At 39.9% G+C, this 16,110-nt stretch overlaps 2 protein-coding genes across 2 annotated transcripts; both read right to left on the reverse strand.

Moving 5' to 3' along the window:
• Positions 1-483: 483 nt before the first annotated feature.
• On the reverse strand, positions 484-4,905 carry LOC100522784 (olfactory receptor 4X2-like). The gene has a single exon (XM_085011125.1). The coding sequence runs from the start codon at positions 3,615-3,617 to the stop codon at positions 2,688-2,690; it is 930 nt and encodes a 309-aa protein (XP_084867251.1). The 5' UTR covers positions 3,618-4,905; the 3' UTR covers positions 484-2,687.
• Positions 4,906-8,516: 3,611 nt separating this feature from the next.
• LOC100523887 (olfactory receptor 4B1-like) lies at positions 8,517-9,486 on the reverse strand. The gene has a single exon (XM_003122792.4). The coding sequence runs from the start codon at positions 9,474-9,476 to the stop codon at positions 8,538-8,540; it is 939 nt and encodes a 312-aa protein (XP_003122840.3). The 5' UTR covers positions 9,477-9,486; the 3' UTR covers positions 8,517-8,537.
• Between the last annotated feature and the right edge of the window lie 6,624 nt (positions 9,487-16,110).

The raw sequence follows: 16,110 nt of genomic DNA on the forward strand, positions 1-16,110 counted from the left end.
TTCAGTTTTCAGATATAATTTCATCAAATACATTTTCTACCCCTTTCTCTCTTCTCCTTCTGGGAGCCATATAATATGAATGTTGGTACATTTGATGCTGTGACAAAAGTCCTTTAAACTATTTTCATTTTTTTCAATTTGTTTTTCTCTTTGCTGTTCTGGTTTAGTGACTTCCATTATTTTATCTACCAAATCACTTATTCATTCTTATGAATCACCTAATTCTGCTGTTGATTCACTGCATTTTTCATTTCTGTTATTTTATTCTTCAGCTTTAACTACCTTTTTTTTATATTTTCTAAATCTTTGTTAAAATTCTCAGTGTTTGCCTGTTCTTTTACCAATTCAGTTAGCATTCTTATTACAATCTTTTGAATTGCAAATTATTTATCTCTGTTTTGCTTAGGTTCTTTGGGGTTTGTTTTTTTTTTTTTTTGGGTTGTTGTTTTTCTTTCGTTTGAAGTGTATCCTTCAGTTTTCTCCTTTTGTTTAACTCTCTCTCTGCGAAAGCAGTGTTTTAGTCACCTATCCTGATCTTGAAGGCATATTCTTTGGTGGGAGCATTCCTGTGTGGTCTATGTGTGCCCAGTGGCTTTAACGGTCCACTCAATGGCCCTCACTGCGCTACTATGGGAGGGATCCCTTAGGGAATTGGGTTTCTCCCAGGTGTGGTGTCAGTCTCTACCCTGGTTTGGGACATGTCTGGAGTGTGAGGGCTTAGGACTGCACTTTTGTGTTGGTTTCACTTTTTTCCCAGTGTTTCTACCTTCATTACAGGATGGGTTGGGGCCTGGGGGGTTGGTGCCACACAACTGAGCCTGCCCCATCCCCTGTCAAGTGTGCACACGACACACTCTGGGGATGGAGGTTTTCACCCAAGCTAGCCTCCTTCCCTTCAGAGAGTGTGTGCAGGGACAGGTGTTCTGGCAGTGGCTGTCTCCACTCTGGAGCCAGCCTTGCTCTCTCCCAAAACATATGTTGGCAATGGCTGCCTCTATCCTGATTAGAGGCAAGACCAAGGCCCAAACTGGCTTTGTTTCCCCAAAGTGTGCCCATCCTCATTGGCAATGGCAGCCTCTGTCTTAGCGAGGAGAAACACCAGGAGGAATAGGGGTGAAGCAGGAGCCTGCTGTGGGCTGGACAGCACACTGAGATGGTCCTGGCAGGCAAACAAGAACCCCAGGAAGTTTTCTACCTGCTGCCTTGTACTGTGACTGGGAGTAAGCACCCATGAGCATGTGTGTGCCTGTGTGTGTGTGTGTGTGTGTGTGTGTGTGTGTGTGTGTGTGTGTGTGTGTGTGTGACTGGGAGTAAGCACCCATGAGCATGTGTGTGCCTGTGTGTGTGTGTGTGTGTGTGTGTGTGTGTGTGTGTGTGTGTGTGTGTTTAAGAGCATAGTCTCAGTTTCTTATAGCCTCCAGTAATCCCAACTGGTTTTTCAGCTAAAGGGGGGGGGGGCTTGTCTTCCTGGTATGGACACCAAAGGGCTGAGGTGCCTAATATGTACTTTGAAACCCTCACTCCCCAGGGAGGATCCTAAGCCTGAGATATCACCCTCCTCTGCTGGATCCCCCAACCAGAGGCTATGGGTCCTGATCCCTTCTCTTCCATTCCTACCAGAATTCAGTAAATATTTCTTTACATATTTGGTTGTAGAAGAGTTATCCTGCTAGTCCTCTGGTAGATTTCAGTACAAATCACTATATTTGTAGTTAGAGCTTTGATATGTTCATGAAGATAGGTGAGCCCAGCATCCTCCTATTCTATCATCTTGACCACTCTCTTTGCAAAATATTGTTTGGTTTGGGCTTAACTGACAGTTTTCAAAATTAAACTAACATTACTTTTTTTTTCTTTTTAAGGCATCACCCATGGCATGTGGAAGTTCCCAGGTGAAGAGTCAAATCAGAGCTACAGCTGCCAGCCTGAGCCACAGCCACAACAACGTGGGATCTGAGCCGCATCTGCAACCTACACCAGAGCTCACGTCAACACCGGATCCCCGACCCACTGAGCAAGGCCAGTGATCAAACCCGCATCCTCATGGATACTAGTCAGATTCATCTCTGCTGTGCCACAATGGGAACTCCTGAGGTTACATATTTTTGGTAGGAATGTCACAGTAATGACATTCCGTGTCTCTCAATCTAAGTACCATAGACATACAGGTGTTTCAGGGAATGTCTTCCAGATTTCCAGATTATAAAGTCAAATTTAACCTTTTGCAATTAATAAATACTTTGTAGGGAGATATTTTGAGACTAAGTAAAATCTTATTTCTTATCAAAAAAAAAGAGTTTAATGGCAGTGTTGGATTACAACCACTCTGAGAATTGATTTAACACCACGCATCAAAATTTACTGTAAATTTTAACACAGTAAATGTACGATAGCAAAGGAGCTTTAAAAATATTTAAGGATTTCCATTAAAGAAACTTAGCCCATTGTTACTTATAGTAATAAAAAAATCATAAAAAAATCTAAACATCTATCATAAAAATGGTTAGTCAAGTAATAATAAGAGAAAATATTTGGCAAGTGATTACAGTGAAGCTGTTGAAAATGGGAACCCGTTAGAAAAATTCTAGAATAAACAAGTCCTGGCATCTGTCTTTCATCCCACTCTGTCCCTTCAGTTTGGACTCAACATCATTCTAAACCCAAGGATCAACACCAAGACTCAGACTCTATTTCTCCTCTAGTTTCACTGTCCTGATCCACAGCCTCTTCACGGCTTTCTTCATCTCGGCATTTCTCAAGGAGTAGATGACAGGGTTCAGGAGTGGGGTGATCACTGTGTAGAACACAGCTACCACCTTGTCCACAGGCAGGATGGTGGAAGGCCTCAGATAGATGAAGAGGCAGGGCCCAAAGAACAGGGTAACCACGGCGATGTGGGACCCACAGGTGGAGAGGGCCTTGCGCCGCCCCTCAGAGCTTTGAGTCCTCAGATGGAGCAAGATGACTACATAGGAGGCTAAGAGGACCAGGAAGCTGACCACAGTCAGGGTCCCCCCATTGGCAACCATCAGCAGACCAATCAGGAAAGTGTCAGAGCAGGCAAGTTTGAGCAGGGGAAATACATCACAGAAGTAGTGATCAATCACATTGGGGCCACAGAAGGGCAGGCGGAAAATGAGGAGGATTTGGGTCGAGGAATGCACAAAGGCCCCTGTGCCTGCTACTCCCACCAGGAAGGCACACACCTGCCCGTTCATGATGGTGGCATAGTTGAGGGGCTTGAAGATGGCCACGTAGCGGTCATAGGCCATCACAGTGAGCAAGAACATCTCAGTGCCGGCAAAGAAGTGGATGAAGAAAACCTGTGACATGCAGCCCCACAGAGATATAGCTTTTCTGTCAGCCAGCAAATCTGAGATGAGTTTGGGGGTTGTAGTAGAGGAGTAGCAGATCTCCACAAAGGACAGGGAGCTGAGGAAGAAGTACATGGGGGAGCCGAGGCTTCTGCTGGTCATGACGGTGAGCACAATGATGAAATTCCCCAGCACAATGGCTGTGTACAAGAGCAGAAATATCACAAAGCAGACTTTCTGCACCTTCAGATCGGGAGAAAGTCCCAAAAAAATAAATTCTGTCACATTGTGTGTGTTAGCCATGATGTCACCACCAGGAGGCAATATTTTAGGTAGAGAGATCTGAAATGATACAAAAGAAGACTCCTACATTAGGATGGTGAATTATATAATATCTCTTTCATGTCTGAGAAACTTGTAAGCTGGATACAGAAGGATGAGTAGGAGTTAAGTTATACAAAGAAGAAGGGAAGAGAATTCTAAGAAAAGAGAAAGGCTTTGAAAATGTATTGAATGGGTCTGGAATAAACTGGAGAACAGTAACCATAAAGCTAAAAAGAAATTCTAGGTCCAGTTCATAAAGGACTATTGGGATTTTCAGGTTTACTCAGGGGACAATGCGGAATCATTAGGAATGTTAGTCAACTGGAAAGTAAAAATCACTTTCTACGTACAGGTTGGACTTGTGGAAACAGATGAGAGGGAGGAAAAACCTATTACAAAGATTGAGTGCCCCATTGGGTGATGTAGGGCTGCAAGGACAGTGTTGCTGTCTCCATGACAACTGTCTCTCTATTGCATTTGAATCCTTTCATCTTTTGCTGGCAGCTTCCGTTTGCTCCTTTTCCATTTTTGGTTTGCAGAATAGGATTCTCACCTCTCCATATACCCTTCTGAGTCTTCTGAAGACATGTCCCTTGACACTCAGTACCCACTCTTATTTCTTCTTCTCCTCCCAATTATTTCCTTCTACTCTTGGCCATTAGGTGACCTAGTTCCTTCCAAAGGTCCAGTTACAACTCATTCTCAATTCTCCTCTTTACTGCTACCTTCATTTCCCTCCAGTGGCAATAGAAGTACAAAGCACTTCTCACCCAGGCTGCACGCTCATGGCTGTGACACATCCTTCTCTGAAGTCCAGCCTTCCAACACTTCAAAGCATCACCAAAACTGGTCACTGACTTATTAGCAGTCTATCTTCATCCATACTGGACTTTGTCCAAGGTGACTGATATCAGTTGGTATCAAGACATCCCCAATACAGTCAGCATCCAGGGCACCTGAGATCAGGGGTCACATGATACCCACCCATGCCACAAGCTTCCTTCCCTTAACAAAAAGGACATGCCCAGGTGATTAAGCCACCACCACAAGGACATCACTAATAGAGTTCATGACTGCAGAAACCAAGAGAAGTCAGAGAACAGCCATAAACTCTCAGATTCACTTGGGAATTTCACCAAATCATTCATGAAAGAAAGCACTGCTGGCAGTCCAGATTCTTGGGTTTACATCCTGGTTTCTTCCAGTGGTATCTTAGTGATCCCTAGAAATCTCTTTAACCTCTCAGAGACTCAAGAGCCAAACTGTACCATGGAGATAAGACCTACCTCACAGGTAGAAGCCATACATCTTTGTCCCACCCCATCCCAGCAGAAGTTAAATATTCATCCACTGTGCTGCCTGGGAAGCTTCTCAGAGACAGAAAATCCATCTTCCCAATCCACATGTCCTTATAGTCAGTTTTTCTTCTCCTAGGACCCCTTAGAATTACAGCACGTTACTCATTGAATCATAATTGTGTTAAGTGACCATCTGCCCCTCTAAATTGTAAACGTGCTCAAGGAAGGAATGATATCTTGCTCAACACTTCATCTCCAGTGCTAACTGAAGCAGCTTCAGGAAATAGCATTTCCTGAATGAACACAGAATGAAAAAAACTGTGGGTATAGATCTTCCCTAGCCTTCTTAGCACTTATTTGGTACATTGTTGGTGTTCACTAAATATTAAAAGAACAAAGCATATAGTCATGTCTTCTTCATCCCTGAATTCCAGTATCTATCACTCTACTTGCCTCGGGCAAAGACCAGACCACTGTGAGAGCACTTTGCAAAAAGCTATGGGCTTCTGCAACATTCTCTTTGCTTTCAAAGTGGAATTGTAATCATCACATGCAAAATACACACATGCTTACAAAACAAAATACACACATGCTCACCCCAGTGTTTCTGTAACTTTGCTGTTCTCACCACAGTTCCTATTTCTGTTCTGACCACAGAAAGACACTATTGTGCCCTGAGAAAAGACCTCAGCTTGTGCAGGTTTCCCAGTTAGCTAGTCAGAAAGCAGTAAAGCCAAGCTACTAATCAGAGCTCCTACATCTCAGAAGTTTCCAGATGGAGGATCTGCTCGCCCGACAGCCTTAGGCTTGGGAATGCTGAGACTAAGCCACTGGATCTGCTCCACCTGACTTAGACCAAGAACATAGTAGACTTGCCTCCCATGTGTTCCATAGAGAAATAAGAATTCTGGCAGCTCAGCCTTGCGTTCACTCTGCTGGAGAGACATCAGGGGGAAGGCATGATGATCAAGTGAGAGCAGGTGGGTCCCCAGAGAGCCAGGCTCCCCTTCCTCATCAGGCAGACAGCCTCCTGGGAAGCAGGACCTGGATACTAACATCTCAGACGTCTCTGTAGGAAACATGACTTCAGAAATCAATAGGAAATGTTAAATTAATTTCAGCCGATATTCACAGGGCCCTTAGGCTTTGGGGCTCTATGCTGTTCACAGGTCATTTGGACACAGCTCTTGCTTATGGCAAACTCACCCATGGGGCTTTACGTGAAATGACACCATTACAAGGATTCGTCCAAGGAATAAGGGCCTTAAGTATCAGAAAACTGAAATAGTACTTCTCCTTGGCTTTAATGTGGATAAAGGTATAGAACAGTAGTTCTCAACCATGGGTGATTTTGCCCCTGACAGGGTATTTGGCAATATCTGGAGGGACATTTTTTATTGTCCCAACCTGGGTGGGGAGAAGGCACTCCAAGCATCTAGTGAGGAGAGCCCAGAAAAGCTATAAAAAATATTCTACAATCCACAGGAAGACCCTCACAGCAAAGTTTTCTTTTTAATGTATATAGTTACACTCATGGCATATGGAAGTTCCTGGGCCAGGGACTGAATCCGAGCAGCATCTGTAACCTACGCCGCAGCTATGGCAATACCAGATCCTTTAACCCTCTGCACTGAGCTGGGGATCAAACCTCTGCGGTGACACAAGCTGCTGCAGTGAGATTCTTAACCCACTGCACCATGGCGGGAACTCCAGAAAAGATTATCTGAGCCAAAATCACAATACTATTGCTATTGAAATATCCTGCTAAAGATAAAACAAAATATCCAGATTGGTATTTATTTAAATGGATGTTGGTTACATGTGAGTTTATTAATCTCCTTTGACCACATCAGTATATTTACTAAATTTTCTATAATGAAAGTTCTTACAAAGGCCATAATGGCACTTCACAAAATCAACATGCTCTACACCAGTGCTACTCACAAATGTCATTAATTCAGCCTTGATTAAAATTGACGTTGAAACAGGAGTTCCCGTCGTGGCTCAGTGAAAATGAATCTGACTAGCATCCATCAGGACACAGGTTTGATCCCCTGGCCTTGCTCAGTGGGTTAAGGATCTGGCATTGCCATGAGCTGTGGTGTAGGTCACAGATGCTGCTCGGATCCTGCGTTACTGTGGCTGTGGCTTCGATTTGACCCCTAGCCTGGGAACTTCCATATGCCACAGGTGCGGCCCTAAAAAGATGAAAAAAAAAAGTAGAGCTATAACTACACATACTTCTTCTTATGAAAAGTTATTTTGCAAGTTAAAATGATGAGATGAATTGGTCAGTTTATTCTTTTAATGTTTCTGCCACTACTCACTATCTTGGTCTCATTTGCATCTAGGTACAGACATGTGACCTAGTTCTGCTCAATAAGAACAAAACAAGAATGTTCTGGAGAGGTCCTTGGAAATACTCCTCAAATAAAATGAGAGCCCTTCCATCCCCTGCGTGAGCATATAATACCTCAAGCTGCCATAGACATCTTACAGCCATGAGCAGACAGCCAAGAGATTAGAAGGGGCACCGAGAAGATGCATACTTGGGCATCTTAGGAATAACAAAAAACCCTGCAATCAATGACCTCCAAATTTTGTGCGGAGGAGTTAATAATTGTTACTGTGGCTTAAACCAGGGGCTGGCAAGGTTTCAGTAGTGTTGCATAGACAATATTTAGGCTTTGCAGACCATACAGTCTCTATCACAACTACTCAAGCATACTGTTCTAACACAAAAACTGCCATAGATGAAAAGTAAAATAATGGGCATGACTAGAGTCCAGTAAAACCCTATGTATGGGCAATAAAATTTGAATTTCATATAATTTTTACTGTATCACAAAATACTATCCTACTTTAATTTTTTTCAACCATTTAAAAATGTCAAATCCTTTCAGGCATACTGAAATAGGCAACAGGTTAGATTTAGCTTAAGCCATAATTCAATGCCTAGATAACTGTCTAGAAAGGGAAGGGTCGTATAAAATTGCTCCGGTTAAGACATTCGTGGATACTAATAGCTTTATTATATTTCACTTCCCACAGACCATTTCATTGCTAACAGTGCCCTACTCCCACGAAACAAAGCTCCTACTGTGCAACTGTACACATTGGAATCAGGTTAATGAAGTAGGGAAATCAAAATGAAGTAGAAAACCTTCAAGGTACTCCCATAAGATCACACTGATAGCGAGGGAAAGAACAAATCATAAAATTCTTTCTCCCAGCACCACAATCTCCCCACATACTATAGCATGCTACCACTGAGGGCTAAAGTGAATGAACTCAAGGCTGCAAAGGTAGAAGATGATAGAGGTGGGATTCCAGTCCAAGTAATCCCTTGCTAAAGTCAATGCCCTTTACACTAAAGACCATGCAGAAGTGAGGCAGATCAATTTTCAACATTCCCCAAAATATAAATGGCTATGACAGTGTTCTGATTTATATTATGGAATATAAAGGCTCATCTACAAAAAAAAAAAAAAAAGCAAAACCATGAAGAGGGGAACTTTTGTTCTATTCTTCACAGTTGACTAAAATCAGAAGGTATATTTTGTCACCAAACATATACTAATTTTTTTTAAGGTTTTCATTTTTATTCCACCCCCAAGTTCACTTTCCTGCCCCACAACCTCCTCATGGCGATTTTCACCTCTGCATTTCTGAGGGTGTAGATGATGGGGTTCAGCATGGGGGTGACCACTGTGTAGAACACGGCCACCAGTTTGTCCTCGGTGAAGGTGGAGGGGGGCCGCATGTAGAGGAAGATGGCAGGTCCAAAGAACAACACGACCACCGTGACGTGAGAGGCACAGGTGGAGAGGGCTTTGCGCCTTCCCTCTGCAGAATGGTTCCTCAAGTTGACCAGGATGACGATATAGGAGGACACCAAGACGAGAAAGGAGAAGATGGAGAGTAATCCACTGTTGGCCAAGACAATAAGCCCCTCCACAGAGGTGTCAGTGCAGGCGAGCTTGAATAAGGGGTGGAGGTCACAGAAGTAGTGGTCAATCACATTGGGACCACAGAAGGATAACTGGAGAGTGACAATAATCTGAACCATGGAGTGAAAAAAGCCCCCCAGCCAGGAACCAGCCACCAGACGGTGACACACAGCCCGGCTCATGATGACTGTGTAGTGCAGGGGTTTGCAGATGGCCACATAGCGGTCATAGGCCATTACTGTGAGCAGGAATGTCTCGGCAACTCCAAAGAAGTGAAAGAAGAATATCTGAGCCACACAGCCCTCCAGGGAGATGGTTTTAACCTTGGAAAGCAAGTCTGCGATGAACTTGGGGGCAACAGTAGAGGAGTAGCTGATCTCCACCAGGGACAGGTAACTCAGGAAGAAGTACATGGGGGAATGCAGACTCTGACTGACTTTGACCGTCAGAACAATGAGGCCATTGCCCACCACCGTGGCCAGGTACACAGGAAGAAACACTACAAAGCACACCCTCTGCACCTCTGGATCCTGGAAAAGACCAGTGATAATCAACTCGGTCACATTATTTGTAGTTGCCATGGAATCCATTCAGGTGTGCTTGACAGGAGGTAATCAGAGGCCTGCAATAAAACACTGACTGTAACTAATTCACCTCAGATATAGCATGTTACACTATATAAACCACTATGCAATATACACTTGCAACCAACACTTTATCCAGCCTATCTATACTCATTCCGCATTAAATGCTAGAAATCCAAAGCCATCACAAGATATTCTGATTTAGGTTTCATTCAAGTTCATAGCCTACATTTTTTATTATCATCATTGCATTTTTTAGTATTATCTCTTTTTCTTCTTCTCTTTGGATTTTCCTTTATTTTCAGCTTACTTACTTGGTATAATTGTTAAAATTACACAATATTTAAAGTGTACATGCTGGTGGTTTATCATACTCTACACTGTGAAAGGATCACACCCTCCAATTAATTAGCACACTTAGAATCTCAAATATTTATCTTCTTCTTTTAGTGAGAACATTGAAGATCTTTACTCTGTTACCAACATACATTTTTCAGTGAAAAATGCCATTGAAATTATGATAGGGATTACACGGGATCTGTAAATTGCTTTGGGTAATATGAACATTTTAATATTAATTCTTCCAATCCATGAGCAAGGAATATCTCTCTTCAATTACTTTCATCAATGTTTTATAACTTTCAGTGTACCAATCTTTCACCATTTGGTTAAAATTATGCTAAGTATCTTATACTTTTGTGAAATTGTAAATGAGATTTCTGTATTTCTCTTTTGGATTGTTCCTTACACGTGTTTAAAAGTGCAACTGGAGCCAGAAAGACAAAGACAAATACCATATGATATCACTTATAACTGGAATCTAATATCCAGCACAAATGAACATCTCCTCAGAGAAGAAAATCATGGACTTGGAGAAGAGACTTGTGGTTGCCTGATGGGAGGGGGAGGGAGTGGGAGGGATCGGGAGCTTGGGCTTATCAGACACAACCTAGAATAGATTTATAAGGAGATCCTGCTGAATAGCATTGAGAACTATGTCTAGATACTCATGTCACAACAGAAGAAAGGGTGGGGGAAAAAACTGTAACTGCAATGTATACATCTAAGGATGACCTGACCCCCTTGCTGTACAGTGGGAAAATAATAATAAAAAAAAAATCAAAAAAAAAAAAAGTGCAACTGATTTTTGTACATTGGTTTTGTATCCTGCAACTTAACCAAATTTGTTTCTCAGGTGCTATAATGGATTCTATAGAGTTTTCTACATATATGTCATCTGAAAATAGAAACAGTTTTACTTCCTTTCTTCTGATTTGTATGCATTTACTTTTTCCTTGACTAACTGGTCTGGCTAAGATTATATTGAATCAAGGAATGAAGGTGGGCATCCTTGTCTTATTTCTGACTTTAGAGGAAAAGCTTTTAGCTTTTCACCATTGACTATGATCTAAGCGGTAGGCTTGTCATATATACACTCTTTTATTATGTTAGGTACATTTTCTCTATACCTAGTCTTTGAGAGTTTTTAAAATGAATGGATGTTGGATTTTATCAAATGCTTTTTTCATATCTTTTTGCACTTGATTTTTATACTTCATTTGTCAATGTGGTGTATCAATAGATTCACAAATGATGAACCGCCCTTCTATCCCAGGAATAAATGCCATTTTACATAGCATACACTCATTTTAATGAATTGTTAAATTCTGTTTGCCATAACTTTTTGATGATTTTTGCATCTGTACTCACAAGGATATTACCTGTAATTTTCTTTTCTTGTAGTGTTATTGCATGCCCTGTTTTGGTCATAAGGGCATGACTGGACTCATAAAGTGAATTTCAAAGTGTTCCCTTATCTTCTGTTTTGTGGAGGAGTTTGAAAAGGATTGGCATTAATTCTACCTAAATGTTTGGTAGAAATCACCAGTGAAGTGATCTGGTCCTGAGCTTTTGTTTATTGGGAGTTTTTTAATTTTGAATCCACTCTTATTATTAGCAACAGATCTATTATATTTTCCATTCTTCATGACTCAGTTCTGATAGGCTTTATGTTTCCAGGAATTCATCTATTTTCTAGATTCTCTAACATTTTGACTGATGAGTATTATTCATGATTATCTCTTATTATCTTTGGATTTATATTGTTTCAGTTACAATTTCTCTTGTTTCACTTCTCCTTTACTGATTTGAGTCCTCTCTCTTTTTTTTCTTGGTAAGTCTAGAAAAAGATTTGTCTATTTTTTTATCTCTCAAAAAACAGCTCTTAGTTCCATTGATATTTTCCACTGTCTTTAAGCATTTATTTCATTTCTTTCCACTCTGACCTTTGTTATTTCTTTCTTTCTGCTAACTTTAAGCTTTTTTGCTCTTTTTTCCCTAGTTCCTTGAGGTATAAAATAATGTTGTTTATTTGAGTTCTTTCTTTTTTCTTAATGTAGGTATTTATCACCATGAACTTTTCTCTTATAACTGCTCTTGCTTCATCCCCTGTTCTGGTAATATTTATTTCCCTTTTCATTTGTCTAAAGGCATGCTTTGATTTCTCTTTTGTTTCTTCCTTGAATCATCAGTTATTTAGGAGGATGTTTTTTCACTCTCCATGCATTTGTGAATTTTCCAGTTTCTTCTTGTAAATGACTTCTAGTTTTATACCATAGTGGTCAGAAGAGAACATTGGTAGATTTTGAACTTCATAAATTTTTTAAGACTTGGTTTGTGGCCTATGATGTACATTAGAGAATGTTTCATGTACACTTAAGAATCTGTATTGCTGCTATTGGATGAAAAAAAATTTTAAACTGTATTAAATCCCTTTGATGCAATGTGTACTTTAATTCCAGTGTTTTTTATTGATTCCTTTTAGAGATCTAGCCATTGTTAAAATATGAATATTGGTATTCCCAACTACTATTATATTGCTATCCATTTCTCCCTTCAGAACTATTAGTATTTTGATATACATTTAGGTATTCCTATGTCAGATGCATAAATTTTTTTAAGTGTTACCTTCTCTTGTTGGATTGACTCATTTATCCTTATATACTTTTTTTAGTCCCATAATCTTGGATTGGATGAATTAATATTGCTAAAATGGCCATACCACTAAAAGCAATCTACAAATTTAATGCAATCCCTATCAAATTACCCATGACATTTCCCACATAGTTAGAACCAATAATCCTATGAAACCATAGGATTATACAGAACCATAAAAGACCCAGAATTGCCAAAGCAATCCTGGGGGTAGTGGGGGAGGCAGGAGGCATAACCCTCCCAGACTTCAGACAATATTACAAAGCTACCACAGTCAAAATACCATGGTATTTGTACAAAAACAGACATAGGGATCAATGCAACAGAATAGCAAGCATAGAAAAAAAACCACACATCTATGGTCAATTCACCTTTGACAAAGGAGGCAAAAGTCTTTTCAGCAAGTGGTGTTGGGAAAGTTGGACAACCACATGAAAATCAATGTTAGAACACACCCTCACACCATATATAAAAGTCAATTCAAATGACTTAAGGAATTAAACATATGATATGATACCATTAAACTAGAAGAAAATATATACAAAACATTAACATAAATTATAGCAATGTTTTCTTAGATCAGCAAAAATAAACAAATGGGACATAATCAAACTTACAAGCTTTTTCACAGAAAAGGAAAACATAAACAAAAAGAAAAGACAAACTATGGACTGGGATAAAATATTTGAAAATGATGCAATATAAGGCCTTAATTTCCAAAATATACAAACAGCTCATTTATATGTTCAGCAATATATGAATAGATAAAGAAGATGTGGTACATATATACAATGGAATACTACTCAGCCTTAAAAAAGAATGAAACAATGCCATTCAAAGTAACATGGAGGGAACTAAAGATTATAATACTAAGAGAAGTTAAGTTAGGAGTTCCCATCGTGGCACAGTGGTTAACGAATATGACTAGGAACCATGAGGTTGCGGGTTCGGTCGCTGCCCTTGCTCAGTGGGTTAATGATCCGGCATTGCTGAGAGCTGTGGTGTAGGTCGCAGATGCGGCTCAGATCCTGCGTTGCTGTGGCTCTGGCATAGGCTGGCAGCTACAGCTCTGATTTGACCCCTAGCCTGGGAACCTCCATATGCCACGGGAGCAGCCCAAGAAATGGCAAAAAGACAAAAAAAAAAAAAAAAAAAAAACTATTACAAATAAAAAAAAAGAAGTTAAGTCAGAAGGACAAATAACATATGATGTCACTTGAAACATGACACAAAAGCACCTATCTGCGAAACAGAAATAGGTTTACAGACATAGAGAACAAACTTGTGGTTGCCAGGAGGGAGGGGGTTGGGGGAGGGAAGGAGTGGGATTGGGGGTTGGCAGGTGTAAGCTATTATACATGAAGGGGATAATCAACAAGGTGCTACGTTGTAGCACAGAGAACTATATTCAATGTCCTATGATAAACCATAGTAGAAAAGAATATTTTTTAAAAAAAAGAGTGTGTGTGTATATGCATAATTAAATCACTTTGCTCTTCAGAAGGAATTAACACGACACCATAAATCAACTGTACTTTGATTTAAAAATAAAAAGATGGGGTTCAGTATGAGAAGTGCTATCAGGAAAACAGATGAGGATCTGTGGGCAAGGGAGAAACCCCAAACTTGAGCTATATAGCATCACCTTCTGAAAATAAAAGAGAGATTTTAGTAAGCCAGCCTGGTGAGTTGTAACCAAAGACAAACAGCTTCAGTGTTCCACCACAAGAGGGAGCAAGGAGTATAAAGTAAAGTGTGCTAATGCAAAGAAAAACACCAGATGTAACTGCATGAACAGTTACCCCCATCTGAAGGGAACTAGTGTAGATTCGAGGAGATATCTGAAACTTCAAAAGCAAAAGCAACACTACAAGGAACATGAAGTGTCAAGGCAACATCTTTTCACCAGAAGAGAATAATAATTCTCCAATAACTGAGCTCAAAAGCACAGAAACTTGCAGTTGAGCTGATAAAGATTTCAGAATAGCTGTTTGAAGAAATTCAATGAGGCAAACAAGTGCACAATGAAAAAAAATTAACAAAATCAGGGGAAAATACAATGAACAAAATGAGAAATTTAACAGAGATCAAAATCATTTTTTTAAAAAAGGAAGAAACTCTGTAGCTGAAGAATTAAATGAATGCAATGAAAAATGCAATAGAGGCCACTACAGCAGAGTAGATCAAATAGAAGACAGAATAAGTGGTCTATAAGACAAGAACTTTGAGTAACGCAATCAGAGGAGAACAAAGTAAAAAAGAAAGAAGAAGAGTGTTTGAAAGCTCATGGGATTCAATCAAACATACAAATATTAGAATAATAAGCGTTTCAGAAGGAGAAAAGAGGAAGAAAGGGGAGGAAGTCTATTTAAAGAAATAATAGCTGGAGTTCCCTCGTGTCGCAGTGGTTAATGAATCCAACTAGGAACCCGTGAGGTTGCGGATTTGATCCCTGGCCTTGCTCAGTGGGTTAACGATCCAGTGTTGCTGAGAGCTGTGGTGTAGGTCACAGACGCTGCTCGGATCCACATTGCTGTGGCTCTGGTGTAGGCCGGTGGCTACAGCTCTGATTTGACCCCTAGCCTAGAAACCTCCATATGCTGCGGGTGCAGCCCTGGAAAAGGCAGAAAGACAAAAAAAAAAGAAAAGAAAAGAAAAAAAGAAATGATAGCTGAGAATTTCCCAAACCTAGGAGAAGACTCGAACCATCTTAGTTCAAGAAACAAATAGCTTATTCAATGGAAAAAAGCCTTCTCCAAGACATATCATGAACTGTCCAAAATTAAAGAGGGAATTTTAAAGGCAGCTAGAGGAAAAAAAAAAGATTGTAACCCACAAAAGAATGCCAATTAGGCTATCAGCAGGTTTCTCAGAAGAAAGCCTATAGAGTAGGAAAGTGTGTAAAAACAGATTTAAAGTTTGGAGGGGAAAAGTCAATCACGTATATTTACTTCAGTAAGATTGTTCTTCAAAAATAAAGCGAAATACTCTCTCAAACAAGCAAAAGTTTAAGGAGTTCATTTTATAGTGCATTAGACCTGCACTGCAAAAAAAGCTCAAAAGAACCCTCAAGACAAAATGAACAGATGCTACTTGATGACATGTAAACATACAGAAGTATGCAACACATTGAAAAAGGTGAAAAAACAGTCAAATTTAGAAACTCTAATTCTATAATAGGATGGTGGTATTAAACACTTAACAATATTATAAAGATTAAAGGAAAAGAATACTAATAATAACTGCAGATATAGTCATTTTTAACTCAATCTAAAAAGGTAAATTGTGATATCAAGATAATAAAAGGTGTATAAAAAATGTGGATCTCTGATATGAAATCGAAGTTAAGTTGCCATCAGCTTAAAATGGACTACTTTATCTGGAAGATATTTTCTGTAAGTCTCAGGGTAATCATAAAGCAACAAATCTAAAGCAGAGTCTCAAAATACAAAGAAAGAGGAAACAGATGATACCACCACAGAATACTACTGATTTACAAATGTAGGGAAAAGCAGAGGGGGGAAAAATGGAAATACAAAACTAGAAATCAATTAATAAAATGGGCATTACCAAGGTCTTACATTTCAATAATTACTCTGAACATTAATATATTGAGTTCAGCAATCAAAAGGAACATAGTGGCTAG

The sequence above is a fragment of the Sus scrofa genome, chromosome 2 (assembly GCF_054392235.1).
Source record: "Sus scrofa isolate SSC_HxYL_T2T_F1_AM1 chromosome 2, Sscrofa_HxYL_maternal_Yorkshire_Landrace_v2.0, whole genome shotgun sequence".
Lineage (NCBI taxonomy): Eukaryota > Metazoa > Chordata > Mammalia > Artiodactyla > Suidae > Sus > Sus scrofa.

Bases quoted from the DNA above. Each gene is read 5' to 3' on its own strand.
- LOC100522784 (XM_085011125.1), bottom strand. From the start codon at position 3,617: ATGGCTAACACACACAATGTGACAGAATTTATTTTTTTGGGACTTTCT.
- LOC100523887 (XM_003122792.4), bottom strand. From the start codon at position 9,476: ATGGATTCCATGGCAACTACAAATAATGTGACCGAGTTGATTATCACT.